This window comes from Peromyscus maniculatus, chromosome 21 (assembly GCF_049852395.1).
Source record: "Peromyscus maniculatus bairdii isolate BWxNUB_F1_BW_parent chromosome 21, HU_Pman_BW_mat_3.1, whole genome shotgun sequence".
Taxonomy (NCBI): domain Eukaryota; kingdom Metazoa; phylum Chordata; class Mammalia; order Rodentia; family Cricetidae; genus Peromyscus; species Peromyscus maniculatus.
The window spans coordinates 2,091,679-2,116,596 of record NC_134872.1 but is presented as its reverse complement, the minus strand read 5'-3'; the positions used below and the strand labels follow the sequence as shown (position 1 = coordinate 2,116,596).

At 50.5% G+C, this 24,918-nt stretch overlaps 2 protein-coding genes across 23 annotated transcripts; both read left to right on the top strand.

Moving 5' to 3' along the window:
- The first annotated feature begins 1,539 nt into the window (after nt 1-1,539).
- On the top strand, nt 1,540-19,168 carry Mdc1 (mediator of DNA damage checkpoint 1). Of its 22 annotated transcripts, none has more exons than XM_076558153.1 (17): nt 1,540-1,625; nt 3,036-3,141; nt 4,002-4,140; nt 5,540-5,920; nt 6,005-6,080; nt 6,479-7,749; nt 7,843-7,908; nt 8,240-8,332; nt 10,157-10,375; nt 10,960-11,003; nt 11,827-12,460; nt 13,118-13,545; nt 13,624-13,746; nt 13,824-14,006; nt 14,277-14,402; nt 14,513-14,623; nt 17,193-19,168. In XM_076558153.1, the coding sequence occupies exons 3-17, from the start codon at nt 4,005-4,007 to the stop codon at nt 17,358-17,360; spliced, it is 4,059 nt and encodes a 1,352-aa protein (XP_076414268.1). In that variant the 5' UTR covers nt 1,540-1,625; nt 3,036-3,141; nt 4,002-4,004; the 3' UTR covers nt 17,361-19,168. The 22 variants fall into 22 exon arrangements, 20 of the variants coding, with proteins under 20 accessions (XP_076414268.1, XP_076414256.1, XP_076414262.1 ...); XM_076558141.1 differs by adding an exon at nt 3,270-3,377 and having other exon boundaries at nt 10,157-10,852; nt 11,827-13,545; XM_076558152.1 differs by having other exon boundaries at nt 1,599-1,710.
- Nucleotides 19,169-20,769: 1,601 nt separating this feature from the next.
- Nucleotides 20,770-24,471, top strand: Nrm (nurim). Its single transcript, XM_042266389.2, has 5 exons — nt 20,770-20,999; nt 22,346-22,542; nt 23,162-23,338; nt 23,597-23,874; nt 24,322-24,471. Exons 1-5 carry the CDS (start codon nt 20,867-20,869, stop codon nt 24,359-24,361), a joined length of 825 nt encoding a protein of 274 aa, XP_042122323.1. The 5' UTR covers nt 20,770-20,866; the 3' UTR covers nt 24,362-24,471.
- The last annotated feature ends 447 nt before the right edge of the window (nt 24,472-24,918 follow it).

Here is a 24,918-nt window from a genome sequence, read left to right as displayed (position 1 = left end):
GGCTGGAGAGATGGCTCAACAAATAAGAGCTTTTGTTGTTCTGGAACAAGACCCAGGTTCAGTTCCCATCATCCACATAGACGCTCTCAACTATCCACGAGTTCAGTTCCAGGGGACCCAACACCCCATTCTGTCCTCTGCAGGCACGTGGCACACAAATACTGCACAGATATCCAAGCAAAATACTAATACACATAAATAAATACCTCTGTGAGAGAAAACAAAGGAAGGGGTGTGGTAAGAGGTATCAGGAATGAGATCATGTAAGTGTGTGGCCCAGACAGAGGCAGGAAGATCGGTGAGTTCAAGGCTAACTTGGTCTGTTAGTTCTAGGCCAGGTAGAGGTACATCATAATGAGACCCTTTCTCTTTCAGAAAGAAAATGTTATCAAAGACATTGTTAGCATTTAATCAATACGCAGCTCAAATCATCTTTTAAATATAAGAACATTAAATAGCATTAATACCCCTTTATTCATTAAAAATACAATGTTTTAATTTTGGACATGCTAACAATGAAACCGATTCTTTTTGTGTTACTTGAATTTGAATTTATCCCATTAACAGTAGAAACATGGGGAAAGAATCCAACTTAAAAAGTTTCAAATGTCGCTGAGCGGTGGTGGCGCACGCCTTTAATCCCAGCACACAGGCAGGCGGATGTCTGTGAGTTCAAGGCCAGCCTGGGCTACAGAGTGAGCTCCAGGAAAGGTGCAAAGCTACACAGAGAAACCCTGTCTCGAAAAGCCTGCCGATTTTCAAATGTCTGCCGATTTCTTTATGGTGAACATACACAGATAACCAGTGGGGAGAAACTCCAAGCCACCCAAGCCAATTTCTTACTATGCTTTCATGTTTTGTTATGATATTGAAGTAAACCATTTTATCCTATCTTTCCCGTCTTTTGAAAGATGACAGACCTTGAGGTTTTACCGAAACAGTTTGCCTACCCACGTTTGTTTTATTTAGAATCTTCCATTTGGGAAGGTGACCTCAAAATGTCCGTCACTTTATACATAAATAACTACATTTCTACTAAGCCGTCCAAATCGAAAGGAGATGAAATCCCTCTGCAACGGGGCGTTCTAGAGCGCCACGCCTACGGGCAGACCTCCAATCTGCAACCTCCAGCCACGACTGCAGCCGGCCACCGCTCATTCCTCGGGAGTCGGCTAGCGCCATTTCTGGGACGACCGAGAAGGGCGCTCTGGCCTTGGAGCGACATCTATGGTATGGCCGATCTACCCGCCGCCGGCGACTGGCGCCAGACTCTGTGGTAGGCGTTTGGAAATCTGCGCGGGAAGTGTACGGCGGAGGACGTAGCGGCGGTGGGTTGGCCCAGGGCGCCAGCCAATGGCGGAGCCGGCCTCCCAGGCCACGCCCCCTGCCCGGCGGCAGCGCTTCCTTCAGCACGTTTCCCGCCGGGAGCCACACTTTTGAGCTCTGAGGGGGCGGGCCGGGGGGCGGGGCTTCCGACCTGGGATTTGAATCAATCGGCGCGCCCCGCGTTGTAAATGACAGCTCCGGTAGCCAATCAGCCCGCCGGCTCTCTTCCGGGAGTCGCATTCCCGCCACCCTGCTGGCGGCCGTTACGGGCGGCGCGCGCGCGCGCGGGGACTCCGTGGGTGAGTTCGGCCGCCCGCGCCCTGGTTACCATCTTGAGTGCTCCTGAGGGCCCGAGGGGCGTGCCTCGGGTGTCACTGGGCGGAGGTAACCTGGGTTCCCGTGTTAGATCCCTATGCTAATCATGGCCCCGGAGTAGCTTTGACGACTTTGCGGAATCTTTGGGCCACGCGGGAGCAAACTCAAAGATGGTCGCTCTCCCATGGGAGCGAGGGCCGTAGGCGTCGGCTGGGCTGACAGGACCGAGTTTCCTTCTTGGGGTGCCCTACTTTCCCTGTCAGCGGTCTCCCCGTGTGTGACATCTTTATAGGTAAAACTACCCGTGCAGTCTGGAGCCTTGGCTTCGTTTGTTCCTTAGTCAGGAGCTCTGGCGCTGTGGCCCCCAGGAGAGCAGGGTTGGTTTTGGTTGGTGATGTCTGTGCCAAATACCGCGGAAGGTCCCAGGTGCGCATCATCATTGTAAATAAGGCGGACCCCGGGGTGGGGTGGGGAGGGGGACACAGTCCCGCGGGTACCAGTCTGGGGGGAAGAAATAAGCCCTTGCCAAGGAGTCACATTAGGAGTGATCGTAGGCAAGAGTAGTTTCCTCACCTGAAAAAAAAAAGTTTTACCCACCGAGTTCTCCGGAAGAATAAACGAGTCAGCCAACTTCAAGTATTAGAACAGTTTGACCCGGGCGGCAGTGGCGCGCGCCTTCGGTCCCAGCACTCGGAGGCAGAGGCAGGCGGACCTCTGAGTTCGAGGCCAGCCTGGCCTACAGAGTGAGGTCCAGGACAGCCAGGGCAACAGAGAAACCCTGTCTTGGAAAAAACAGTATGTTTCATTTAGCAATTTCTCAACACCCACACCCACACACAGGTGAGGCCTGGTTCTAAGGAGGGTGTCAGATCCCCTGGAAATTGAGTTATAAACTGCTGAGAGCTATGAGGGTTCTGGGGACTGAACCCAGGTTCTCTTGAAGGATGCAGTGCCTAACCACTGAGCCATCCTTCAACTGCTAAACCGGCTGTATTTTTTTAAGGGGTCTTAATATGTTGTCCGAGCTTACCTGGAGCTCCAGGACTCAAGCAGTTGTCCTGCTCCAGCTTCCTCATGGCTAGAACTGCAGACATATGCCACCTAGATCCAGTTTATCATGCTTTACAGACTTTAAATAAAAGTGCCCACTTGGGGGCTGGGGATATAGCTCAGGGTAGAGCATTTGCCTTGTGAGAGGCCCTAGGTTTAGTCTCCAGAACCTAAGATTCCATAAAATATCCCTTTGTAGATACTGGTGTATTTGGACCTTAGTTCTTTGTCATGGCCAAAAGTATAAATATGCATGTGTATATTTTTTGTTTTGGGGGGCAAGGTCTTACTGTAACCAAGGATGGTTTCCACATACTTTTTTTTTTTTTTTTTTTTGGAGACAGGATCTAACTATGTAGCTCTGATTGGCCTGGAACAGACTACATACACCAGACTGGCCTTGAACTCACAGAGCTCTGACTACCTCTGCCTCGCAAGTGCTATACAAAGGTATGTATGACCGTGCATGGCCAGATCTCCAAGTCTTAATCATCCTGCCTTGGCACCTCAGGTGCTGGAATTACAGATATATGCCAACATTTGAATCAAAAAAGATTTTTGTTTTGTTTTGTTTTTAGACAGGGTTTCTCTGTATAGCCCTGGCTGTCCTGGAACCCACTGTATAGACCAAACTGGGCTCGAATTTGGAGATCTGCCTGTCTGCATCCCAGGTGCTGGGATTAAAGGTGTTTGCCACCACCACTTGGCCCCCTTTTTCCACTGGTAGTACTAAGTGTTGAACATATGGCCTCACACAGGCTATCCAAACATTCTACCACAGACATATTCTTTTTTTTTTTTAAAGATTTATTTATTTATTATGTATACAGCATATCTGTCTGCAGGCCAGAAGAGGGCACCAGATCTCATTACAGATGGTTGTGAGCCACCATGTGGTTGCTGGGAATTGAACTCAGGACCTCTGGAAGAGCAGTCAGTGCTCCTAACCTCTGAACCATCTCTCCAGCCCCCACAGACATATTCTTATACGCCCCCTCCCCAATATTTTTACATGCTTCAGAATGACTGATAGAAAAGCATCACCTCAGCTGGGCAGTGGTGGCACACGCCTTGAATCCTAGCATTTGGGAGGCAGAGCCAGGCGGATCTCTGTGAGTTCGAGGCCAGCCTGGGCTACAGAGCGAGTTCCAGGACAGCCCTACATAGAGAAACCCTGTCTGGGGAAAAAAGAAAGAAAGGAAAAAAAGCATCACCTCCACGTTTATGCAGGTTTACCTCCAGTTATTTTTTTCCTCTACAAATGTGTATAAACCAATGACAGGAACAATAATAATGTGTTTCCTTCACAGATCATGGAAAACACCCAGGTTATTAACTGGGATGCTGACGAAGAGGAGGAGACAGAAGTATCCAGTGGGCCCTTGGGGTATAGCTTGGAGCCTATAGGGCGGCTACGTCTCTTCAGTAGTGCTCATGGACCAGAAAGAGGTCAGAGGATATTGGGAGCTGAAGTATGAATATGGGTCTTTCCTTTTCCTTAGGGGTAGTTGGAATGTCGGTAGACCCTTATATAAGTTTCAAAGGGGATATGAATAATTGTTCTGCTGGGAATGGCAAAGAGACCGTCTGAGTTGATTGTTCCAGGCTGGTGCCCTATATTTTCTAGGAGTGACTTTCTTTTGTTAGGAGCAAATGAAGAGCTACAAATAAAAATGCAATGTGGGAGCTAGGCGGTAGTGGTGGCACTCGCCTTTATTCCCAGCACTCAGGAGGAAGAGGCAGGAGGATCTCTGTGAGTTCGAAGCCAGCCTGGTCTACAGAGTGAGTTCCAGAACACGCTCCAAAAGCTACACAGAGAAACCCTGTCTCAAGAAACAACAACAACAAAAAAAGTAAACAATAACTCTTTTATGTTTTTCAGGATAGGGTTTTCTGGTAGCCCAGGCTGTCCTAGAACTCCGCCTGCCTCTGCCTCATCCTGAGTGTTGGGATTAAAGGCTTGCACCATCAACGCCAGGCATAACTTTTTTTTTTCTGTTTGTTTTTGTTTGATTTTTGAGACAGGGTTTCTCTGTGTAGCCTTAGCTGTCCTGGAACTCTCTCTGTAGACCAGGCTGGCCTCGAACTCACAGAGGTCCGCCTGGCTCTGCGAGTGCTGGGATTAAAGGCGTGCGCAACTGCCTCCTGGCCAGGCATAAAATTTTTTAAAGAATTAAAATACACTGTGGCCTAGGAATGGATGTTGGTGATTGTAGAAGGACAATAGATATGTGATACAACTGAACAGTATACTTACAATGATTGAGGTGGTTAGATTTGTAGTGTGTGTATTTTTTGTTTTTATTTTTCCTTCAAGACAGGGTCTCTATATAGCCCTTGCTGTCCTGGAACTCACGATGCAGACCGGCCTCAAACTCAGATCCACTTGCCTCTGCCTCTCAAATGTTAGAATTAAAGGCGTGTGCCACTATGTCCAGCCTGTATTGTGTATTTTATTACAACAGAAAACACCCATTGGGCATGGTCGTGCATGTCTGTGATCCTTGTACGCAGGAGGTGAATCTAGAGTTTGAGGATAACCTAGGCCACATAGCAAATTTGAAAACAATCTGGGCTACATAGTGAGACCCTGGATCAAAAACAAAACAAGGGCTGTAGCTCAGGGGAAGAGTGCTTAGCTAGCTTGCATGAATCTGTTTTCAAGTTTGAGAATTGGGAAAACAATAATAATGTGAGTAAATAGAGTATGTTGCAGGTGAGTAAATGCTCTTCTGTGCTGGTATGCTGGTTGTTTTTAATGCCTGTAAGAACTTTGAGTGAATAGTGGGGTACCTTCTTAAGGCCAAGACTCTGACCTTACTCCTCAATGTTACTTCTCTATCCTTAGATTTCCCACTCTACCTTGGCAAGAATGTAATTGGCCGAAGCCCTGACTGCTCTGTGGCCCTGCCTTTTCCGTCCATCTCTAAACAGCATGCAGTGATTGAAATCTCAGCTTGCAACAAAGCTCCTATCCTCCAGGATTGTGGGAGCCTCAATGGCACTCAACTCGTAAAGCCCCCTAAGGTCCTGGCCCCTGGAGTAAGCCATCGTCTGAGGGACCGGGAATTAATTCTGTTTGCAGACTTTCCCTGCCAGTACCATCGCTTGGATGTCCCTCCACCTTTGGTCTCTCGGGGACTTCTAACTATAGAGAAGACTCCCAGATTACAGGGAGGATCCCAAACCTCTAGAGTTTTGTTGGCTGAGGATTCAGAGGAGGAAATGGGTAAGTTTGTGCCTTGGGTGTATGTGTAAAGAGACAGAGATGAGGATGTAAACTGTCGATTTAACTCCTTCCTGTTCTTGACAGATTTTCTGTCAGATAGGTGTGTGGCAAATGGATCAAGGAATGCAACGTCCCCCTCAGCAACAGTAGTTCCAGAAAGGTGAGTACCAAAGTACCAGGTACCTGAATTGTTCCTTTTGTTTTTTTTCGGAGTCTCTGTAGCCCAAGCTTAAGACTTAAAACTCATGGCAATCCTCGGGGTGCAGTCTCTGAGTATGGGGCTTACAGGGTTGAGCCACCTTACCCGGTTTTAGACACCTGTGCCTTTGAATACGGAGATAAGGTGTCAGTCTTGAAGAGATGAGATGATTATCTTGAAAGGTGGAATTGAGAGCCTTGGCATAATCATTTCCTGAGCTGAATTAAATGACGATGAGCACCGGTGTACGCAGTGGAGGTGGGGAAAGAGCCGCCACTAGTGCCTGCTCTCAAGGCGCTCCTGGCTGAGTGGGGTGGCCCTTTCCAGGAAGTAGTTCTTTGGAATTTCTGTCTTTGCAGTGATGAGGAGGGGTCTTCCCCAGCCCCGAGTGTCCCCGGCCCGTCTCTGCCCTTGGACTTGGGCAGTGACACAGATGAAGAACAAGGTGAGCAAACGGCAGTCGGGGGGTCCTCTTCCGCAGCCAGGAATGGCATCCAGCTGGTACAGGCTCAGCCTGCTGAGCAGAAGTTCAAGGACCCAAAAGTCACGAGTGGAGCGGCTTTGGCTGGGCTGGTTGTGGAGAAGAGCCCCACTCCTGGGGAGGACAGTGATACAGATGTGGATGAAGAGCACCAGCCTTCTGTGGACAGTGATACAGATATGGAGGAAGAGAGGATCCCTGTGACCCCACCTGTAGTTCCTGGGAAGAAGAAGAAGAAGCAGCAGCAGCGAGTCCTGCTTGGAGTTGGTACAAAGGATCCTGGAGCACCTGAAGCGGCACAACTGCAGGACAGCCCAGCCGGTAGTGACACAGATGTGGAGGAGGGCAAGGTGCCACTGACTGTCCCTCAAGAGAGAAACCACACATCCATGGTGATCGACAGCGATACAGATGAGGAGGACGAAGTCTCCTCAGCATTCACCTTGGCCCATCTGAAAGAGAGAGGAATTACTTTGTGGAGCAGAGACCCAGGCGTGGAAGAGGTCAAGTCCCAACCACAGGTCCTTGTAGAACGAAGCCAGAGTGCCTCTGGGAGAGACAGTGACACTGACGTGGAGGAGGGAAGGAGAGAGGTGGTCCCTGACAGCCCCATGGACCTAGAAGAAGCTCCTGTCACACATTCAGAGAGCCAACCTCCCCATAGACCCGGTGATGTAGATGAGGATGTGGATATGAGTTCCCCTGGTGGCCATCTAGAGGGAAATCAGGCCTCCTCTGCCACAATAGACAACAATGGTGCACAAGAGGAGGAGGAAATCCTGCCAGAGCCAGCTGTTACCCTGGGGGAGAAGCACCAGCTGCCTCCAGAGGAAGCCCAGCCTCCCGAGGACGGGGAAACAGCTGTGGAGGAAGGCTCATCTTCAGCAGTGGCAGATGCAAGAAAGAGCCAGCAGCCAGTAGCAGAAGATACTGGGACAGAGTCAGCTGCAGCTGGTTCTGAGCAGGAGGGCACTCTGGAGGTGGGGGCCCAAAGCAGGCCACCTGCTACACCGGTGGAGCAGGTGATGGTGTGTACAGGTACTCCAGGGGGTCCCACCCAGCCACAGAGGGAGGAAGCCCAGACCCCCACAGGAACGGAGAAAGGAGCACAAATGGACAGGACCCAGAATGCCAAAGGCTGTTGTGATGGTAAGTGCTGCCCTCTGCTCTGCCCTTGACCTTTGAAATAAACTGGTTATAAGGGTTAGGAGAGAACTATTTTGTCTCATCTCTTCCCACCAGAATCTGAAGATCTGTGCCTTCCAGCTACCCAGTGCTTTGTAAAAAGGGAGAGCCAGAGCTCAGAAGGTGAGGATATTGTGTTGTTTGATTTTTTTTTTTTTTTTTTTTTTGGCTTTTTGAAACAAGGTTTCTCTGTGTAGCTTTGGTGCCTGTCTTGGATCTCACTCTGTAGACCAGGCTGGCCTCCAACTCACAGAGATCCTCCTGGCTCTGCCTCCTAAGTGTTGGCATTAAAGGCGTGTGCCACCACCGCCCAGCCAAGTGTTGTTTGGATTTGAGTACCAGTAAGAGCCGGGTGATTAGACTGGTGGTCCTTGAAAGATGGTGTGGCCAAGATGGGGAATGGGACTCGGGCATTCTGGGAGGAACTGTGCTCCAGCCATCTTTTCTTCTGCAGCTGTCCAGAGTTTGGAAGATGAGCCTACCCAGGTCTTCTCATGTATTCTTCCCCAAGAGCCTGGACCTTCCCATGTTAGTCTTCAGACTCCAGGTACAAGAAAGTCTCTTTAAGCCCCCAACTTTGCATCCTTTCTTGTTTTCTTCCTCTACATCCTTTCATATTCTGTCTTATTTTAATCTGTTTTTATATGTATGAGTGTTCACCATGTGCATGCCTGGTGCCCACAGAGGTCAGGAGAGGATGTCTTACCCCTGAACTGGAGAGATTATTAACTGTTGTGAGCCACCATGTGGCTTCTCAGAACTGAATCCAGGTCCTCTGCTAGAACAACCAGTGCTGTTAACTGCTGAGCCATCTCTCCAGCCCTCATATTCTTTATTATTTGTTTGGGAACATGAACTCATGTAGCCGAGAATGACCTTGAACTTCTGGTTCTCCAAGTACTGGGATTATAATTGTGTGCCACCACATCCAGCTAGGGATGGACCAGGGCTTCATGAATGCTAGATGAGCTCTCTACCAACTGAGCTGTATCCTCAGCCCCACCTCTCATGTTCTTTTGTTTTACTGATGTCCTCCATTTCATCAGGAAAAGAACTCTGTACCAGGCATAGTCACACACACTTGGGAGGCAAAAGTAGGAGCTCAGGGCCGACCTGGACTATGTGAGACCTTAGACCTGGACTAAGATGGGTCAGCGGTGGTGGTGCACACCTTTAATCCCAGCACTTGGGAGGCAGAGCCAGGCGGATCTCTGTGAGTTCGAGGCCAGCCTGGTCTACAGAGCGAGATCTAGGAAAGGCGCAAAGCTACACAGAGAAACCCTGTCTCAAAAAAAAAAAAAAACAAGATGGAGCTGGCCAGTGGTGGAGCATGACTTTAATCCCAGCACTCAGGAGGTGGAGGCAGGCAGATCTCTATGAGTTCCAGGCCAACCTGGTCTACAGAGTGAGGTCCAGGACAGCCACGGATACACAGAGAAACCCTATCTCGAAAAACAAAAAAAGATGGCTAGAGAGATGGCTGAATGGTTAAGGGTGGCAGCCGCTCTAGAGAGTCAGAGTTCAGTTCCAGCACCCATGTCAGGCAGCTGACAAGTGCCTGTAAGTCCAGCTTCTGGAGATCTGACAACCTCTGATAGCCATGTGCACCCACATACACATTCATGTGAACAAAAATTTAAAAATACATCTTTTTTTTTTTTTTAATTTTTATTTAGTGTCAGACCCCTTGGAACTAGAGTTACACACAGTTGTGAGCTGCCATGTAGGTGCTGGATATTGAACCCAGGTCCTCTGGAAGAGCAGCCAATGCTCTTAACTACTGAGCCATCCCATCCCTCCAGCCCCTAAAAATACATCTTAAGCCTTAAAAGGTGGTGGCGCACGCCTTTAATCCCAGCACTCAGGAGGCAGAGGCAGGCTGATCTCTGCTAGTTGGAAGCCAGCCTGGTCTACAGAGTGAGTTCCAGAACAGACAGGGCTACACAGAGAAACCCTGTCTTGAAAAATAACCAACCAACCAACCAATAACAACAACAACAAAAACTTAAAAGATAAGACAACAAATAAAATCATATTTCTGGGCCTTACCCTGATTGTAGTTCAGGAGATTGGGGATTGGCCCACAGACTTTTTTTTCCCTCTGCATGCTGCAGGTTGAACTCGGGGCTTTATGCATGCCAGGCAAGTACTCTCCTTACCCCCATACCGAGTCCTTATTCTTCAGTTGAGGCTCCTGAGGGCGCCTGTGTGAGAGAGTGTCATCTTCTACATAGCATTCAGTGTTATACCTGCCACCTTTATTCCCAGCTTGCCTTTAGTAACCCAGTTAGCCATGTGTGAGTCTGCCCTAGTTCTTAGCCTTACTGCCTTTTTACCTGCGTGCCTGTCTGCTTTTTCTGATCCCCTTTAGGTCCTGGTGCCCTGGATGTGCCTTGGGAAGTCTTAGCTACACAGCCGTTTTGTCTGAGAGAACCTGAGGCCTCTGAACCCCGGCTCATTGCCACCCACCTCGAAGCTCCAGGATCCAGTCCATCTCCAACTAGTGCACCACCAGGACACCAGCATCTGGTTCCCAAGGAGCGTTTGGGACTTGAAGGCAGAGAGATACAGACTGTGGAGAAAGCCATGGGTATACCAAAGGAAACAGCAGATAGGGTGACCTCTGAGAGAGAGCCGCTGGGAAGGACACCAAACAGTGGGAGAGAAGACGTGATGGAGGAAGAAGAGCTAACTCAGGGGAAAGAGGACAGAGAGCCAGAGAAGGTGTTAGCTAGAGACAGACAGGGACAAGAGTCTGGCAAGGTGAAGGGTAGGGATTGTGAAGGGAGTGGAGAGAGTTCGAAGGTAGAAACGGAGATGTCCAAAGACACACAGAAGAGAGAGAGAGAAGTAGGGAACCCTGAACCAGAGAGCGAGTGGGAACCTGCTGGTTTAGAAGTGACCCTTGATAGAGGGTCAACAGAGGGAGGAAGCCATGATCAGACAGAGCAGATTGCTGATTTAGGCATGGGGGACCTTGAGGAACTTGCATCAGCCCTGGTAGTCTCTGGGAGCCGGGGAGATGGAGGAAAGGGAGACCCTGTGAGCCCCGGGAGGCAGCAGAGAGGTAAGTGAGGGCAGAGGGAACCAGTGTGCTAAGAGTCCTCCTGGCAATTAGTCCCTGAACTGTAGGCCGCACAGCACTCAGCCACTCCTGTTTTATTCTCTGACTAGGCCACTTGAGTTTCGAGATGGCATCTGCTGAAAAGGCTTCCAAGGTACGCTGCTTTTTGTCCTGCCCCTCCTTCACTGGTTGCCCCCATCCCTGGCAGCCCCTTTGCTCAGCCTGCCTCCACTCCATCCCTTTGTCCATACTTCCTGTTTTCTACTGCGTACATTTGTGCATGTTTGTGAGGGTATGTGTTTGGGGGAGTTTCATGAGGAAGCCAAGCTGTTTTTCAGGAACCACCCAACTTTTTGGAAGGGTGAGGGTCAGGATCTCGAGCTGGCTTAGAATTTGGTCAAGTAGACTGGGCTGCTTGGCCAGCAAGCTCTGGGGACCGTCCTGTCTCTACCTGCCTACACTGGGATTACAAGCATATGTCACTATACCTGGCTTTTTTACATGGGCTCTGGAGATCAAATTCAGATCCTAGTTGCTTGCCTTGTCTACTGAACTGTCTCCCATGTTCCCAGTTTTCCTCCTCGTCACTCATTCCTGTGTCCTGCCACCCATTGTTCCCTTCATTGACTCTTGGTGCTGCTTCCTTCTTTGCCCAGCCATGTTTTAGTTACTGTGTACACCCCCATGCAGGACACTATACTGGAGTTATAAAGAGAGACCCTTGTGGTATCCAAAGGATTGCTTCCTCTCCCAGGGAGTTCCTAGTCTAAAGAGAGGTCACAGAAAGAAAAGTGCCAGTGAGCATGGTCATAAATAGAATCAAAGCCAGATGTGCTAATGGGCCTGTCATCCCAGTACTTGGCAGGAAAGGTGGAAGATCAGTGGAGGACACTGTGATCCCATGAGGCCCTTCTTCAGAAACACTGAGAAAGATCAAGATCCATGCCCACCTCTTATCACTCGCCTCTCCTCCTCAGGGTGATCCAGAACCCCCAGCCCATTGCCTGCTTTCTTCGGTGCCTGAAGCTTCAGCTCCACCTCAAAGTCTCTTCACCTCTCAGAGCCAAAAGCAATCTACACCTCAGCCTCTGTTTTTGACGTCTTCCCCTTCTGAGATACAGCTTCCTGGGACTCTTCATACAAAGCCTAATGTCAGGCCACGGCGGTCTTCCAGGATGACTTCCTCCCCACATTCCTCTGCTGCCCCTAGACCAGCATCTCGAACCACTCGGGGCAGGGCAAATAGGTCCTCTACCAGGACCCCAGAACCAACTATCCCTACAGACTCCGAACTTCAGCCTCCTACCTCCACAGAACAGCCTGTCATCCCCAAACCCCCCTCTCAGGGCACTCAGGGCAGCACAAATAGTTCCTTTGTTAACACACCTGAACCAGTTGTTCTCACAGGTCCCGAAATCCAGCCACCCACCTCCACAGAACAGCCTGTTAACCCAAATTCCACACCTCGGGCTACTCGGAGCAGGCCAAGTAGGTCTTCCATCAAGACCCCAGAACCACTTATTCCCGTTGGCTCTGAACTGCAGCCTCTCACCTCCACAGAACAACCTGTCATACCTAAACCCACATCTCCGGCCACTCGGGGCAGGCCACGTAAGTCTTCTGTCAGGACCCCAGAACCAATTGTCCCCACTGGTCCTGAACTCCAGCCACCCACCTCCACAGAACAGCCTGTTAACCCTAAACCCACATCTCAGTCCTCTCGGGGCAGGTCAAGTAAGTCTGTCAGGACCCCAGAACCAATTGTCCCCACTGGCCATGAACTGCAGCCACCCACCTCCACAGAACAGCCTGTTAACCCTAAACCCACATCTCAGTCCTCTCGGGGCAGGTCAAGTAAGTCTGTCAGGACCCCAGAACCAACTGTCCCCACTGGCCATGAACTCCAGCCACCCACCTCCACAGAACAGCCTGTCACCCCTGAGCCCTCGTCTCAGGGCAGGACACACAGGTCTTCCGTCAGAACTCCTGAGGCAAGCATTCCCACAACCTCTGAACTCCAGTCGTTCACCTCTAGAGAACAGCCTGCTCACAAGCCCACAGCTCTGAGCACTCGGGGAAGGAGATGTAAGGCCTCCAATGAGGGTTCTGAATCAGTTGGACCAGTAGCCCCTGATTTTGGGCCTCCCATCTCCAAAGACCATCTTGTTACCCCTGAGATGACAGGTCAGAGCATGACACTAAAGTCTTCACCACTAAGTGCTCCCCCAGTTTCCACTACCCCTAAACTCCAGCCTCCTGTCCCCACAGCCCAGCCTGTTCCCCTGGAGCCTATTCCTCAAGCTAGTCACCGAAGGAGGCGGAAGGCTGCTGGGAAACAGGGCTCCCACACAGTTCCCATTGGCCACGAGCCTTACTCGGCATCCTCTGAACCTGAGTCCCAATCTTCAACAGGCCAAGGCTCGGGGGCATTAGAAACAGCTGAGTCGATTACAGTCACTCCTGAGCCCGCTGTTCCCCAGGTTCCGGAGACCCCCACTCACAGTCCTCTGATGCAAAATGAAGCAGCTGGGAGACTAGGGCCCATTCCCAAGCCCCAGCCTGAGGCTTCTCGAGTCCGCAAGAAGCCTTCCACTACCACAGACTCACCAGTTCAAAAGCGTTCCCGAAGACAAGTTCCCCAGAAGACCACAGAACCCAAGGAAGAAGATCTTGCAGAAATTCAAGTGAAGGAAGAGGTAAGAGGACAGCCGGGGGCCCCCGAGCTAGGAGCAAGAGCTGCAGGACTCAGAAATGCCCACTGAGATGTTTTTCAGTCTCAGGAGAGAGCAATTCCAACACCAGACAAGAGAAAGAGGCACCGTGCAGAAGACGAGACCCAAGGAAACCCAAGTCGAAGCCGGCGGGCTAAGCCTAACCAAGAAGTGGCAGCCCCCAAGGTAGGAAAGGAGGGGCTGGAGATTGAGAGGAGAATGCTGGTGTAGGTTGCTGTGACCATCTTCACACCATCCCCTAGGTACTGTTCACAGGCGTCGTGGATTCTCGTGGGGAGCGTGCAGTCCTGGCTCTGGGAGGCAGTCTGGCCAGCTCAGTAAATGAGGCCTCCCACTTGGTCACTGATCGCATCCGCAGGACAGTCAAGTTCTTGTGTGCCCTGGGGAAAGGGATCCCCATCCTCTCCCTGAACTGGCTGTATCAGGTAAGAAGCCAGAAGCTGATGAGTGGCAGGCAAGGACTGCTCACCTACCCTCCTGGGAAGCAGTGAGAGGAAAGGAGATGGAGAATTAGTGTTAGTGAGGCCGAGGCTGCTTTGAAAGGACACTTACTGTAAGGGCCTGAATGACTCAGTGGTAGAGCACTTGCCTAGCTTGCTTGAAGTCTTGGGGTCAGTCCTTAGCACTGGGAAGAAAAAGAAGACATGATGCGTTCTCTTAAAACGAAACACTGTTCTGCCTCCTCTTCCCCTTAGTCCAGAAAGGCAGGTTGCTTCTTGCCGCCGGATGACTACTTGGTGACTGATCCTGAACAAGAGAAGAATTTTAGCTTCAGCCTTCGGGACGCCCTGAGCCGGGCTCGGGAGCGAAGACTGCTGGAGGTGAGGGGCTGCCTTGTGCAGCGTGCGTCAGCCCTGCCCTGAGGACAAGAGGTCTCCCAGTGCCCTTAGCCACGGTGCAGACATTTGTCCCCACCACTCCTCTTCCTTAGGGCTACGAGATTCATGTGACCCCTGGAGTGCAGCCACCCCCGCCTCAGATGGGAGAGATCATCAGCTGCTGTGGAGGCACAGTCCTGCCCAGCATGCCCCATTCCTATAAGGTATGATGTGCGTGTCCTGAGCCTGGGGGGGGGAACGGCTAGAAAGGTGGGAGTGAGAAGAGGATGACGAGGAAGAGAGTGGGAGAGGAAGGAGGGAAGAGAGCTGCTGGCACCAGTGGACCGCCTTTTGATTTGAGGTTTCAATATTTTCAAGTAGCCAGATGTGGGACCACATGCTGAGTACAGCCTTAACCCAGGCTTCTCAACCTTCCTGACTCTGCACACTTTATTACATTTCCTCATGTTGTGGTGACCCCCAACCATTAAATTATTTTTGTTGCTACTTCAAAACTGTAACTGCTACTGTTTTGAATCATAATGTAAATCTCTGTGTTTTTTGATGGTCTTAGGCAACCTCTGTGAAAGGGTTGCTCGTCCTCACAAGGGGTTTTCAACCCATAGGTGGAGAATTGCTGCCTTAACCTTAGTGCTGCTAAATGGCCATACCTGGCCTTCCTCAACTCCCCTTTGGTTTTGGTTTTTTGGCTAAAATTTTTTTATCTGTTTTTGTTTGTTTGTTTGTTTGTTTTTTTCTTTTTTTTTTGGTTTTTCGAGACAGGGTTTCTCTGTGTAGCTTTGCGCCTTTCCTAGAACTCACTTGGTAGCCCAGGCTGGCCTCGAACTCACAGAGATCCGCCTGCCTCTGCCTCCCGAGTGCTGGGATTAAAGGCGTGCGCCACCACTGCCCGGCCTGTTTTTGTTTTTTAAGACAGATTCTCACACAGTAACCTGAGATAGCTTGAGCTTGCTACATAATGATCCAGGCTGGCCTAAAACTCAAACTGACCCTCTGCCTCCCTCTTCCCAGTGCTGGGGTGAAGGAGGAAAGCATGCCTGTGAATCCCAGCATTTGGGAGTCCTGGTAAAAGGGTCCAGGAGTTCTAAGTCATCCTTGGCAAGTTCGAGGCCAGCTTGGGCTACCTTAGAGTATCTCAGATCTGCCCATAGCAGTTCAACAGAAAATGACTTTAATAGGGTGTGGTGGCTCACTTCTTTGACCCAGCCTGACACTTGGGAGGCAAAGGCAGGAGATCACTATAAATCCAGGGTTTAGCCAGTGCTCCACAGAAAGACTCTTTCTCAGAAAACAAAACAGCATATATTATTTCCTCCTCCTCTGTGCTTAAATACACACTTCTAAGAAGTATATGCTTTTTCTTCAGTATTTATTGTACCATTGCAGATCTCTAACAAAATTAGCAATAGTTTCTTCACTAATCAAATTTTCCAGTTACCTGAAAGATGCCATTTTGTTGTTTTGTTTATTGAGACAGGGTCTCTACATAACCCTCAATGTCCTGAAACTCACTCTGTATACCAGGCTGGCCTTGAACTCACAGAGATCCACTTACCTCTGCCTCCTGAGTGCTGGGATTAAAGGCATAAAAACTACTATGCCCAGCTTTGTTGTTATTTTGATGGTAGCAGGATGTGTGTGTGTGTGTGTGTGTGTGTGTGTGTGTGTGTGTGTGTGTGTGTGTGTGTTTGAAACAATGTAACCCAGGCCATCCTCTTGGCTTAGTATAGTAAGTGCAGAGGTTTACAGGCCTGTGCTACTGTGACCAGCTAAAAGATGTTTTTACAGTTGTGTGTAGAATTTTGCCAAGCATGGTGGTACATACCTATAGTATCTACCATTTGTTCAAGAGGTTGAGGAAAGAGGGTCACTTGAACCTAAGAGTTCAAAATCAGACCGAGCAACACAGTGAAAACTCCATTTCTTTTGTTTTATTTTATTTTTTGAGACAGGGTTTCTCTGTGTAGCCCTGGCTGTCCTGAAACTCATTCTGTAGACCAGGCTGGCTTCAAACTCAGAGATCCACCTGCCTCTGGCTCCTAAGTGCTGGGATTAAAGTCATGCCCCACCACTACCCAGTGAGAACCCCCATTTGTTCTTAAAAACAAAAAGCTAAAGTTCATATAAAGCCCATAGATTTGTTATATTTCCTGATTCTCTTACTGTGAAGTCCCCCTGTGTATTCCACCCCATCCGACCCCATTCCTTTGTAGGAATTGTCTTCCCAACAGAGGCTAGACCAGTTGTCCCTGAGAATATTCCCCGGTCAGGATTTCTCTGTTTTCCCTTGTTTGTATCATTTTTATCTTATCCCACTATATTCTGTGTTTTGTGCAAATTATAATTATAAAAGCAGCAATTGGGGCTGGGAATGGAGCTCAGATGGCAGCCTGTTTGCCTAGCTGGCATTTACAATAACTCTGGGTTTGATACCTAGCACATGTGGAGTGGACTTGGTAATACAGACCTGTAGCCCCAGCACTCTGGAAGTGGAGGCAAGGAGATCAGAAGTTCAAGGTTATCTTTATATACATTTCAGGCCAACTTTGGGTGTATGAAACCCCTTTCCAAAAAAGAAAGGGGAAGGTGGGCTGAATTGTTTTGAGTTAACCTTTGGGGCAAGAATACTTGATAGGCAGGGCAGTGTGCTTCATGCATGCTTTGGGTGTGTGTGCGTATGACTAAATATACAGTTCGGTTCTGAGACTAGTGGGGTACTGATCTGTTTCAAGGTTCCTTCCTCCCCAGCTGTCTTTGCTGTGTCCTCTACAGCCTCATCGAGTTGTCATAACTTGCACTGAAGACCTTCCTCGATGTGCTGTTCCATCTCGCCTGGGACTACCTCTCCTCTCCTCTGAGTTCCTCCTGACAGGAGTGCTGAAGCAGGAAGCCACCCCAGAGGCCTTTGTCCTCTCCAATCTGGAAATGTCATCTACCTAAAAAGAAAAAAAAAAATCTACCAGCTAACACTCGTAGAAAAAGGAACACACACACACACACACACACACACACACACACACACACACACACAATCAAGACTCGACAAGGTTGTCACACCTTTAGTCTCAGCACTTGGGAGGCAGAGATAGGCAGATTTTTCTGAGTTCCAGACGAGCCAGGGCTACATAATGAGATCCTGTCTCAAAAACCAAAAGAAAAAGAAAGGTCAGGGTTTCACAAAGGCCTAAGATGCATTGATGTAACTGCTTTGGGAATGTGGGTACGACAAGAATTTTTGAGAAAAAGAAGAAAAGGGGCTTTTTTCCCTACGATGTCCATTTTAAATTGGCCAACCCAGGCTGGGGTGTAGTTGTGTGGCAGAGAGAACGCTTGCCGTCAGTGGTCCGTAGCTGCACTGATGAAGCTGTGGTCCAGACCCCGCACCCTGGTCTTGCTCCCTTCTTGGGAGTTACCACTTCCCCTTATCTTGCCGGGATTCTTACTCAAAGTGAACCAGCTCCCAGGAATACCTGGCTGAGAAGATGAGGGTGGCTCATATGTTTTCTGGTCTGTGACTCACTGGTTAGAAAGGGCTTTTAGTTTTGCTGCACATGGCCTGCTTTTCCAGTGTTTGCTGTTAGCTTTGGTCATGGCTGTGGTAGGTCAGTGCTCACTCAGTCCGCCTGATGGTGAATTTCGAACTTGCACTCATTTATCAGTACCAATTTAGAGTGAATTATATTTGTTTTTAAAAGTTGGTCACTTTCCAGGATGTAGGACTCGTAGGTACTACCGGTATTTGGTTTGGCCTCTGCAGTAAATAGTGGGGAAGTTCCTTTAAAGTTGAGTGCAAAGCTAGTCATGGAGGCATTTCCCATAGTTCCAGTACTTAGGAGGCTGCAGCAGGAAGGTCACAAGTTCCGGTTCAGCCTGGGCTACAGAGTAAAACCCGGTCTTAGAAGAAGAGAAAGAAAAGGGGGGGGGGGGGCTGTTTTTGTATTTTTTGCAGTTAGCTTTGGTCATCTCTATGGTAGGTTAGTACTTATTTGACCAGCCTGATTACCATATGACCCAGCAATACTGCTCTACCTCCTCTTGGAAGTTCAGGTAGGGGCAAGTGGGATCAGCAGTTCAAGGTCAGCTTTGGCTACATAGCAAACTGGAGGCCAGCCTAAAACTACAAGAGACTCAAAAATGAAAAACAGGCACTTGATAAAAATTTTTTTTTTCTTTATGCTTGCGAGGTCATCACTTTGCCACTAAGCCTCATTCCCAGCCCCTTATTTTCATAATAGCCAAATACAGAAACAGTGTAGATGGCCAGGCAGTGGTGGCACACACCTTTAGTCACAGCACTTGGAAGGCAGGGGCAGGTGGATCTCTGAGTTCGAGGCCAGCCTGGTTTACAGAGCGACTTCCAGGACAGCCAAGGGTGTTACACAGAGAAACCCTGTCTCAACCAAAAAGACTAGATGTTTGTTCAGCAAGGGTGAACATGTAAGTATGCTGTGTGCACCAAAAGGAATGCTCAGACAGAAGTAAAAACACAATATTGGAAGGTGAGTGTCAAGAACACCCTAAGTAAAAGAACCAGACACAAGGACACTTTTGATTCCACCTGCATGACCTATCCAGAATGGGTGAATCCACACAGATAAGAGCGGATCAGTTCATCCCAGACTCTTGAGGACAGGGGAGCTGAAAGAGCAAGAGTTGTACATAGTGCAGAATATTAAATGCTGCTGTGCTAAATGCCTCTTTGCTATGTGAATTTCACTTCAAATAAAAATATAGTTGCTTACTTTGTACCATTTTCTGCAGTGCACTGTGTGAACTTAGAGAACTACTTTGGTGTAGTACATACAGCCCACTTCCTGTCTGGATGCTGGGCGTCAAACTAGGCCCTGCTCTTGCTAGGCAACTGCTTTACAACTTATTTCCACCCCAGTGCTATGCTGATCTTTATGGTTTTTCTTTTGGCCGGGGGGGGGGGGGGGGGGGGGGGGGGGGGGGGGGGGGGGTTCTGGGGGTTGAATCTAAGGCTTTCAGCAGTGCTACTCAAATAAATGCTTCATCACTACTGGGCGGTGGTGGCCCACGCCTTTAGTCCCAGCACTCGGGAGGCAGAGGCAGGCAGATCTCTAAGTTTGAGGCCAACCTGGTCTACAGAGCTAGTTCCAGAACAGGCTTCAAAGCTACACAGAGAAACCCTATCTTGAAGGTAAAAAAAAAAAAAGAAAAAAAAAAAGCTTCACCACTAAACTGTAGTCCCAGGCCTTTGTTAATTTAGTGCCTGTGGAAGTCAGAAGTCAGCCTTGGATGTCCTTCCTCAGGAGTTCACTTTGTTTTTCTTTGAGACAGGTTATCATCTCATTGGGTCATAGGGCTCCCTGTAGGCTAGGCTGGCTGACCAGTGAGCCCTAGGCATCTGCCTCTCTAGGACTTGGATTATGAATGTGTTTAAGGATGAAGCAGGATAAAGAGAAACCATAAAGCTTAGTGCAATCCTTGTTTCCCACCTACAAGTTCTTCTGGGACCACTTCAGAGCTCCTAAAACAGTGGAACCAGACTACAGTGCTACACTGCAGTCCAGCACTTGGAGGCCGAGGCAGGAGGATAATTCACGACTATTCTCAGCTACATAATAGCAAGTTCAAAGCCAGCTTGGGCTACATGAAGATTCTGCCATTTAAATAAAAATGAGAGGCGGAACGAGCAGTATGCAGAGAGAGCTTCCTGAACACTGATATCCTCGGACTCAGCCCACTCAGTACAAATTTCCCAAGCAGAGAGCAGGGCGGGGAGGAAATATGCTATACAGTGCGTGACAGGTCAAGAGGCGGTGGAGCACCCACCCTGGGTGCTGCTAAGATGTTCCCCTGTTCCTCAGCCTGAGGGCCTTGCCTTTGCTTGTCTTGGACATTTTTATCTCTCTGGCCTTGCTCTATCTGTAAACTGAAGGAATTAGCTCATGTCTTCTGAGGACCCTGTACTCAAGGACAGCTACGGTGGGGACTGACCCTTTCACCACGTGGTCTTTTTCATTTTTTTGGACTGGGTCTCCATGTGCCGTCTTCAAATCTTCCTGCCTCAGCCTTCCGAGTACTGGAATTACTGGCATGAACCATCACGAGCAACTCTAAATTGATCACTAAATAAAAATCTATGTTGGGCGTTGGCGCCGCCTGTAACCCAACACTCCAGGGACTGAGGCTGGAGGATAAGGAGTCGCTATTCTAAAACACAGGGTGTTCTTTATGGTTCCACGCAAGGGAGGCTCTGTCTTCACTTGCCACGCGAACACTGGCCGCACTGATATTCGATCCACGCGGGTGGCTGCAAAGCCGCTGCCCTGACGACGCCCGGGGTTCCAGGCTCCGCGCTGTGACGCGCCGCTCGCGGTCCCCGCCCTGCGGCCAGCACCCCACGGAGGCGGGACCTGGGCGGGGCCAGCAGCCGCGGGAACCCCGAGCCCGCCTCCTCTGCCAGCTCTTTGCCGCTCGCCATGGCCCCGGCGCTGCTGCTGGTCCCGGCGGCTCTTGCCTCCTTCATCCTGGCCTTTGGTACCGGAGTGGAGTTCGTGCGTTTCACTTCCCTGCGGCCGCTGCTTGGAGGGATCCCGGAGTCTGGCGGTCCGGGTGAGCCGCACGGATCCTGGGCGAGCTGAAGCGGAGAGGAGGAGCCAGAGCAGCGTGGAGAGGGCGGGGCATGGAAATAAATGACAGAGAAAGGCCAAAGCTGCGAGGCGCCGCAGGGGAGGAAACAGAAGGCTAAAGCAGAAACTCCGAGATTAGTCAGTCCTGTGCAGAAACTGGGAGTGAGGGCTGACAGAGTAAGGGCGGGGCTGGGGGTAGGCTTTTGTGGGGAGAACTAGGGACAGGGAAAGATAAAAAGAGGAAACACTAGAAAACCCCAACAGCGGGCCGTGGTAGCTCACGCCTTTAATCGTAGCATTTGAGAGGTAGAGGCAAGCGGATCTCTGAGATCAAGCCTGATCTATTGAGTAAGCATTATGTATGTAGAGAGACCCTGTCTCAGAAAAACAAAAACAAAAGAAAGAAAACCACACCAAAGGTGACTTCTCCAGCCTTGCTTTGTGTGGTGTGGTGTGGTGTGTGTGTGTGTGTGTGTGTGTGTGCTTTTGTTTCTGTTTCTGTGTGTGCAGGTACAGCGGAAGGCCAGCCTTGAGTGTCCTTCTTCAGGAGCTAGCCACCTTTTTGTTTTTAGACAGGGTCTTACTAGGTACCTCCAGCTGGCTTGGAACTCAGACTTCCACCTGCCTCTGCCAGAGGGACAGAGTCTGTCGCTGAAACCAGAGGCCTACCAGCGAGATCAGATGGATCACCTGGAACTGGGGTTATAGAAGGTTGTGAGCTGCCATGTGGATGCTGAGAACCAAACTCTGTTCTCTGGAAGAGCAGCAAGTGTTCTTAACTGCCAAGCCATGGCACCAGCCCCCCTGGGCATTCTCCTGTCTCTGCCTCCCCAGCACTGAGATTACCGGCACACACCACCGTTCAGGTCCTCATGCTTACATAGCACTGAGCCATCTCCCCAGCCCACCCACATTTTTTTCTTTCTTTTTTCTTTTCTTTTCTTTTTTTTGTTGTTGTTGTTTGTTTGTTTGTTTGTTTTTTTCGAGACAGGGTTTCTCTGTGTAGCTTTGCGCCTTTTCTGGATCTCACTCTGTAGACCAGGCTGGCCTCGAACTCACAGAGATCCGCCTGGCTCTGCCTCCCGAGTGCTGAGATGCCACCACTGCCTGGCCCCACATTGGTTTTAAAGGCCCTACCTGCATTCTCCTAAGAACCTTCTTCCCCAGGAGGCCTAGGGAAGATGGAAGATTGGAGGAACAGGAAATTGAACTGGGCATGGCCTTGACAAGCTCTCGAAAGCATCAGGGACCTGGCATGGGGCTCCAGAAGATGAGGGAGGGGGTTCTAGTCACCTTATCTTTGGTTCCTGTCTTCCCTAACTCCCACAGATGCCCGCCGTGGGTGGTTGGCTGCCTTGCAGGACCGAAGCATTCTTACCTCCCTGGCTTGGGATCTTGGGCTTCTGCTATTGTTTGTGGTGCAGCACAGCCTCATGGCAACCGAGACAGTGAAGGAATGGACGTCCCGGTACTTTGGAGTCCTTCAGAGGTCACTGTATGTGGCATGCACTGCCCTGGCCTTGCAGGTACGAGGCCTTGGCCAAGGGAGACGTAATTCATGGTGTGCTTACACTGGAGGGACAAGATGCGTGTGTGAGGAACCAGAGGATGCTCAGCTCAGCTTCCATTCCTCCAGAGCGTACACTTCATTCTCCCAGCAGAGTTCTGGTTTTGACATTTCCCAGCACAAGATGAGGCGTCTCACTTGCAGCTTTGTGCTGTCTTGCTTCAAAGAAATTTTGTTGTTGTTGTTGAGACAAGGTTTCTCTGTATAGCCCGGGCTGCCTGGGACTCACTTTGTAGACCAGGCTGGCCTCTAACTCAGAGATCTGCCTGCCTCTGCCTCCCGAGTGGGTGCTGGGATTAGAGACGTGAGCCACCACCCCAAACCACCTCCCTAGGTCTCAAGAGAAGATGCCTTCCAATTAGTCTTCTCATTGGATGCTTGTCATTGGCGAGTCTGGTGGGTATCCACCAGCCCCCATCCCATCCTCTGTAGAAATGGGTATCCTCATAGCCTTGGTACCCCATCCAGAACCTCTACATGGCAAATGTTCACTGTCTATACCTGGGGGAAGGATGGAGTCGTAGGTTGCTGTGGGGCGAGGGAGACCGCTGGCCTGCCTGGTTCTCATCTTTCCGCAGCTGGTGATGCGGTACTGGGAGGCTGTACCCAGAGGTCCAGTGTTGTGGGAGGCTCGGGCTGAGCCGTGGGCCACCTGGGTGCCCCTCCTCTGCTTTGTGCTCCACGTCGTTTCCTGGCTCCTCATCTTCAGTATCCTTCTGGTCTTTGACTACGCTGAACTCATGGGCCTCAAGCAGGTGAGGATCCCACGTCCCTGCCTAAGACCTGTGTCCGCAGCTCTCTCCTCTTCCTCCCACACTCTTCCGTCCTCTTGGCTTTCTAGCCCTTGCCTCCTTTCATGATCCCCTTCTTCAGCTTCCAAGGCCGGTAACTATAGGTTGGGGTGGAGTCTCAAAAAGGATCCTGGGCCTGATTTCTAATATGGTGGTGCCAGGAAGAGGACAGAGTCAGCTGAGGAAGAGGGCTTGATTTCCATGTTGTTCTCTCTCTCCTAGGTGTATTACCATGTTCTGGGGCTGGGCGAGCCTCTGGCTCTAAAGTCTCCTCGGGCTCTGAGGCTCTTTTCGCACCTTCGACACCCAGTATGTGTGGAACTTCTGACAGTGCTGTGGGTGGTGCCCACCCTGGGCACTGACCGCCTCCTCCTGGCTCTCCTCCTTACCCTCTACCTCGGCTTGGCACATGGGCTGGACCAGCAAGATCTCCGCTACCTTCGGTCTCAGTTACAAAGAAAACTCCAGCTTCTCTCCAGACCCCAGGATGGGGGAGCAGAGTGAGGAGCTAGCTCAGGCTCTAAGGCCTGTACTCCCTCAAAATCAAAATCCCTTAGCATCAGGCCGGTTGCTTCAGACTAGAGGCCGTGCTGAAGGGGCTGTCCCTTCCCCTGCTGGAGACCTCAGTCCCAGGGTCCAGGTACCCTGCTCTAGAGTTTCAGCCACTGGCCTCCAGGGTCCACTTCTCACCAACCAAGAGTGGGTACAGAACTCATGAATCTCATCTCTCGGGGCATGACCCCCACACACAGGCTAAGGGTTCTTCCGCCTTGAGCATTCACGCCCTTGGCACTGTTACTGGCTCTGCACCTCAGGGATTCCCTTCCTAGCTTCCACTCCACGGAGCTATGTCAGGGCCAGCCTGCAAGTTTGCTGGTGGTGCTCCTTCCTGTGTGCCGCGGCTGCGCGTTTTCCCCACTCCTGCCTCAATTTCTCCACCTCCTTAGGTCCAGCCCTACAGCTCCTTGGCGCCTCCCGTTTTTTTAACTCTGTCTCCTACAGCGGTGTCTCCCGTTTTTAACTCGGGCTGACACCAGGCTCCCTGCTCTCCCAAAGGATATGCGCTGCAGAAAAATTAAAATTTTCTCCATATGGTATCCAGTTGTCTGTCCATGTCTCTCATGTCATGAGCAGGACCGAGTGTGGGAAGGACGATGAGGCCAAGGTCTTGTGGCAGCAGCCAAGCACTGTCTGACGACCGCTGGGCCGGCGCCACACCCCACGGGCCCGCCCCAATCTCCCAGTCCTGCTCCCTCCAAATATTACAGTTTCTCCGCGTATAGATCAGGGGACCCGTGGGAGACAGAGTACGTCTCTGAGAGGGGAGAGAACTCCCAAAGCCATTTGCCTCAGACTCTGGGGCCTGGCAGCCGCCCACACCACCACGGTAACAAAGACTGGCCGGGGAGAGCAAAAGCATGGGGAGGAGCGGCGAGTGATGGGAAGGGCGGGTCTGACTCCAAGCAGCTGCCGCTTCCTCCCCAGGTCCCCCGGGGGGCCTGAGTCACGGGCCGCCGCCCCGGGTCGGCCAGCTGGAGCAATGG

Bases quoted from the DNA above. Each gene is read 5' to 3' on its own strand.
- Mdc1 (XM_076558138.1), top strand. From the start codon at position 4,005: ATGGAAAACACCCAGGTTATTAACTGGGATGCTGACGAAGAGGAGGAG. The intron at 8,333-10,156 runs GTACAAGAAAGT...GATCCCCTTTAG, and splicing joins TGTTAGTCTTCAGACTCCAG to GTCCTGGTGCCCTGGATGTG. The intron at 11,004-11,826 runs GTACGCTGCTTT...TCTCCTCCTCAG, and splicing joins CTGCTGAAAAGGCTTCCAAG to GGTGATCCAGAACCCCCAGC.
- Nrm (XM_042266389.2), top strand. From the start codon at position 20,867: ATGGCCCCGGCGCTGCTGCTGGTCCCGGCGGCTCTTGCCTCCTTCATC. The intron at 21,000-22,345 runs GTGAGCCGCACG...TAACTCCCACAG, and splicing joins CCCGGAGTCTGGCGGTCCGG to ATGCCCGCCGTGGGTGGTTG. The intron at 23,875-24,321 runs GTGAGGAGCTAG...CCACCTCCTTAG, and splicing joins CCCCAGGATGGGGGAGCAGA to GTCCAGCCCTACAGCTCCTT.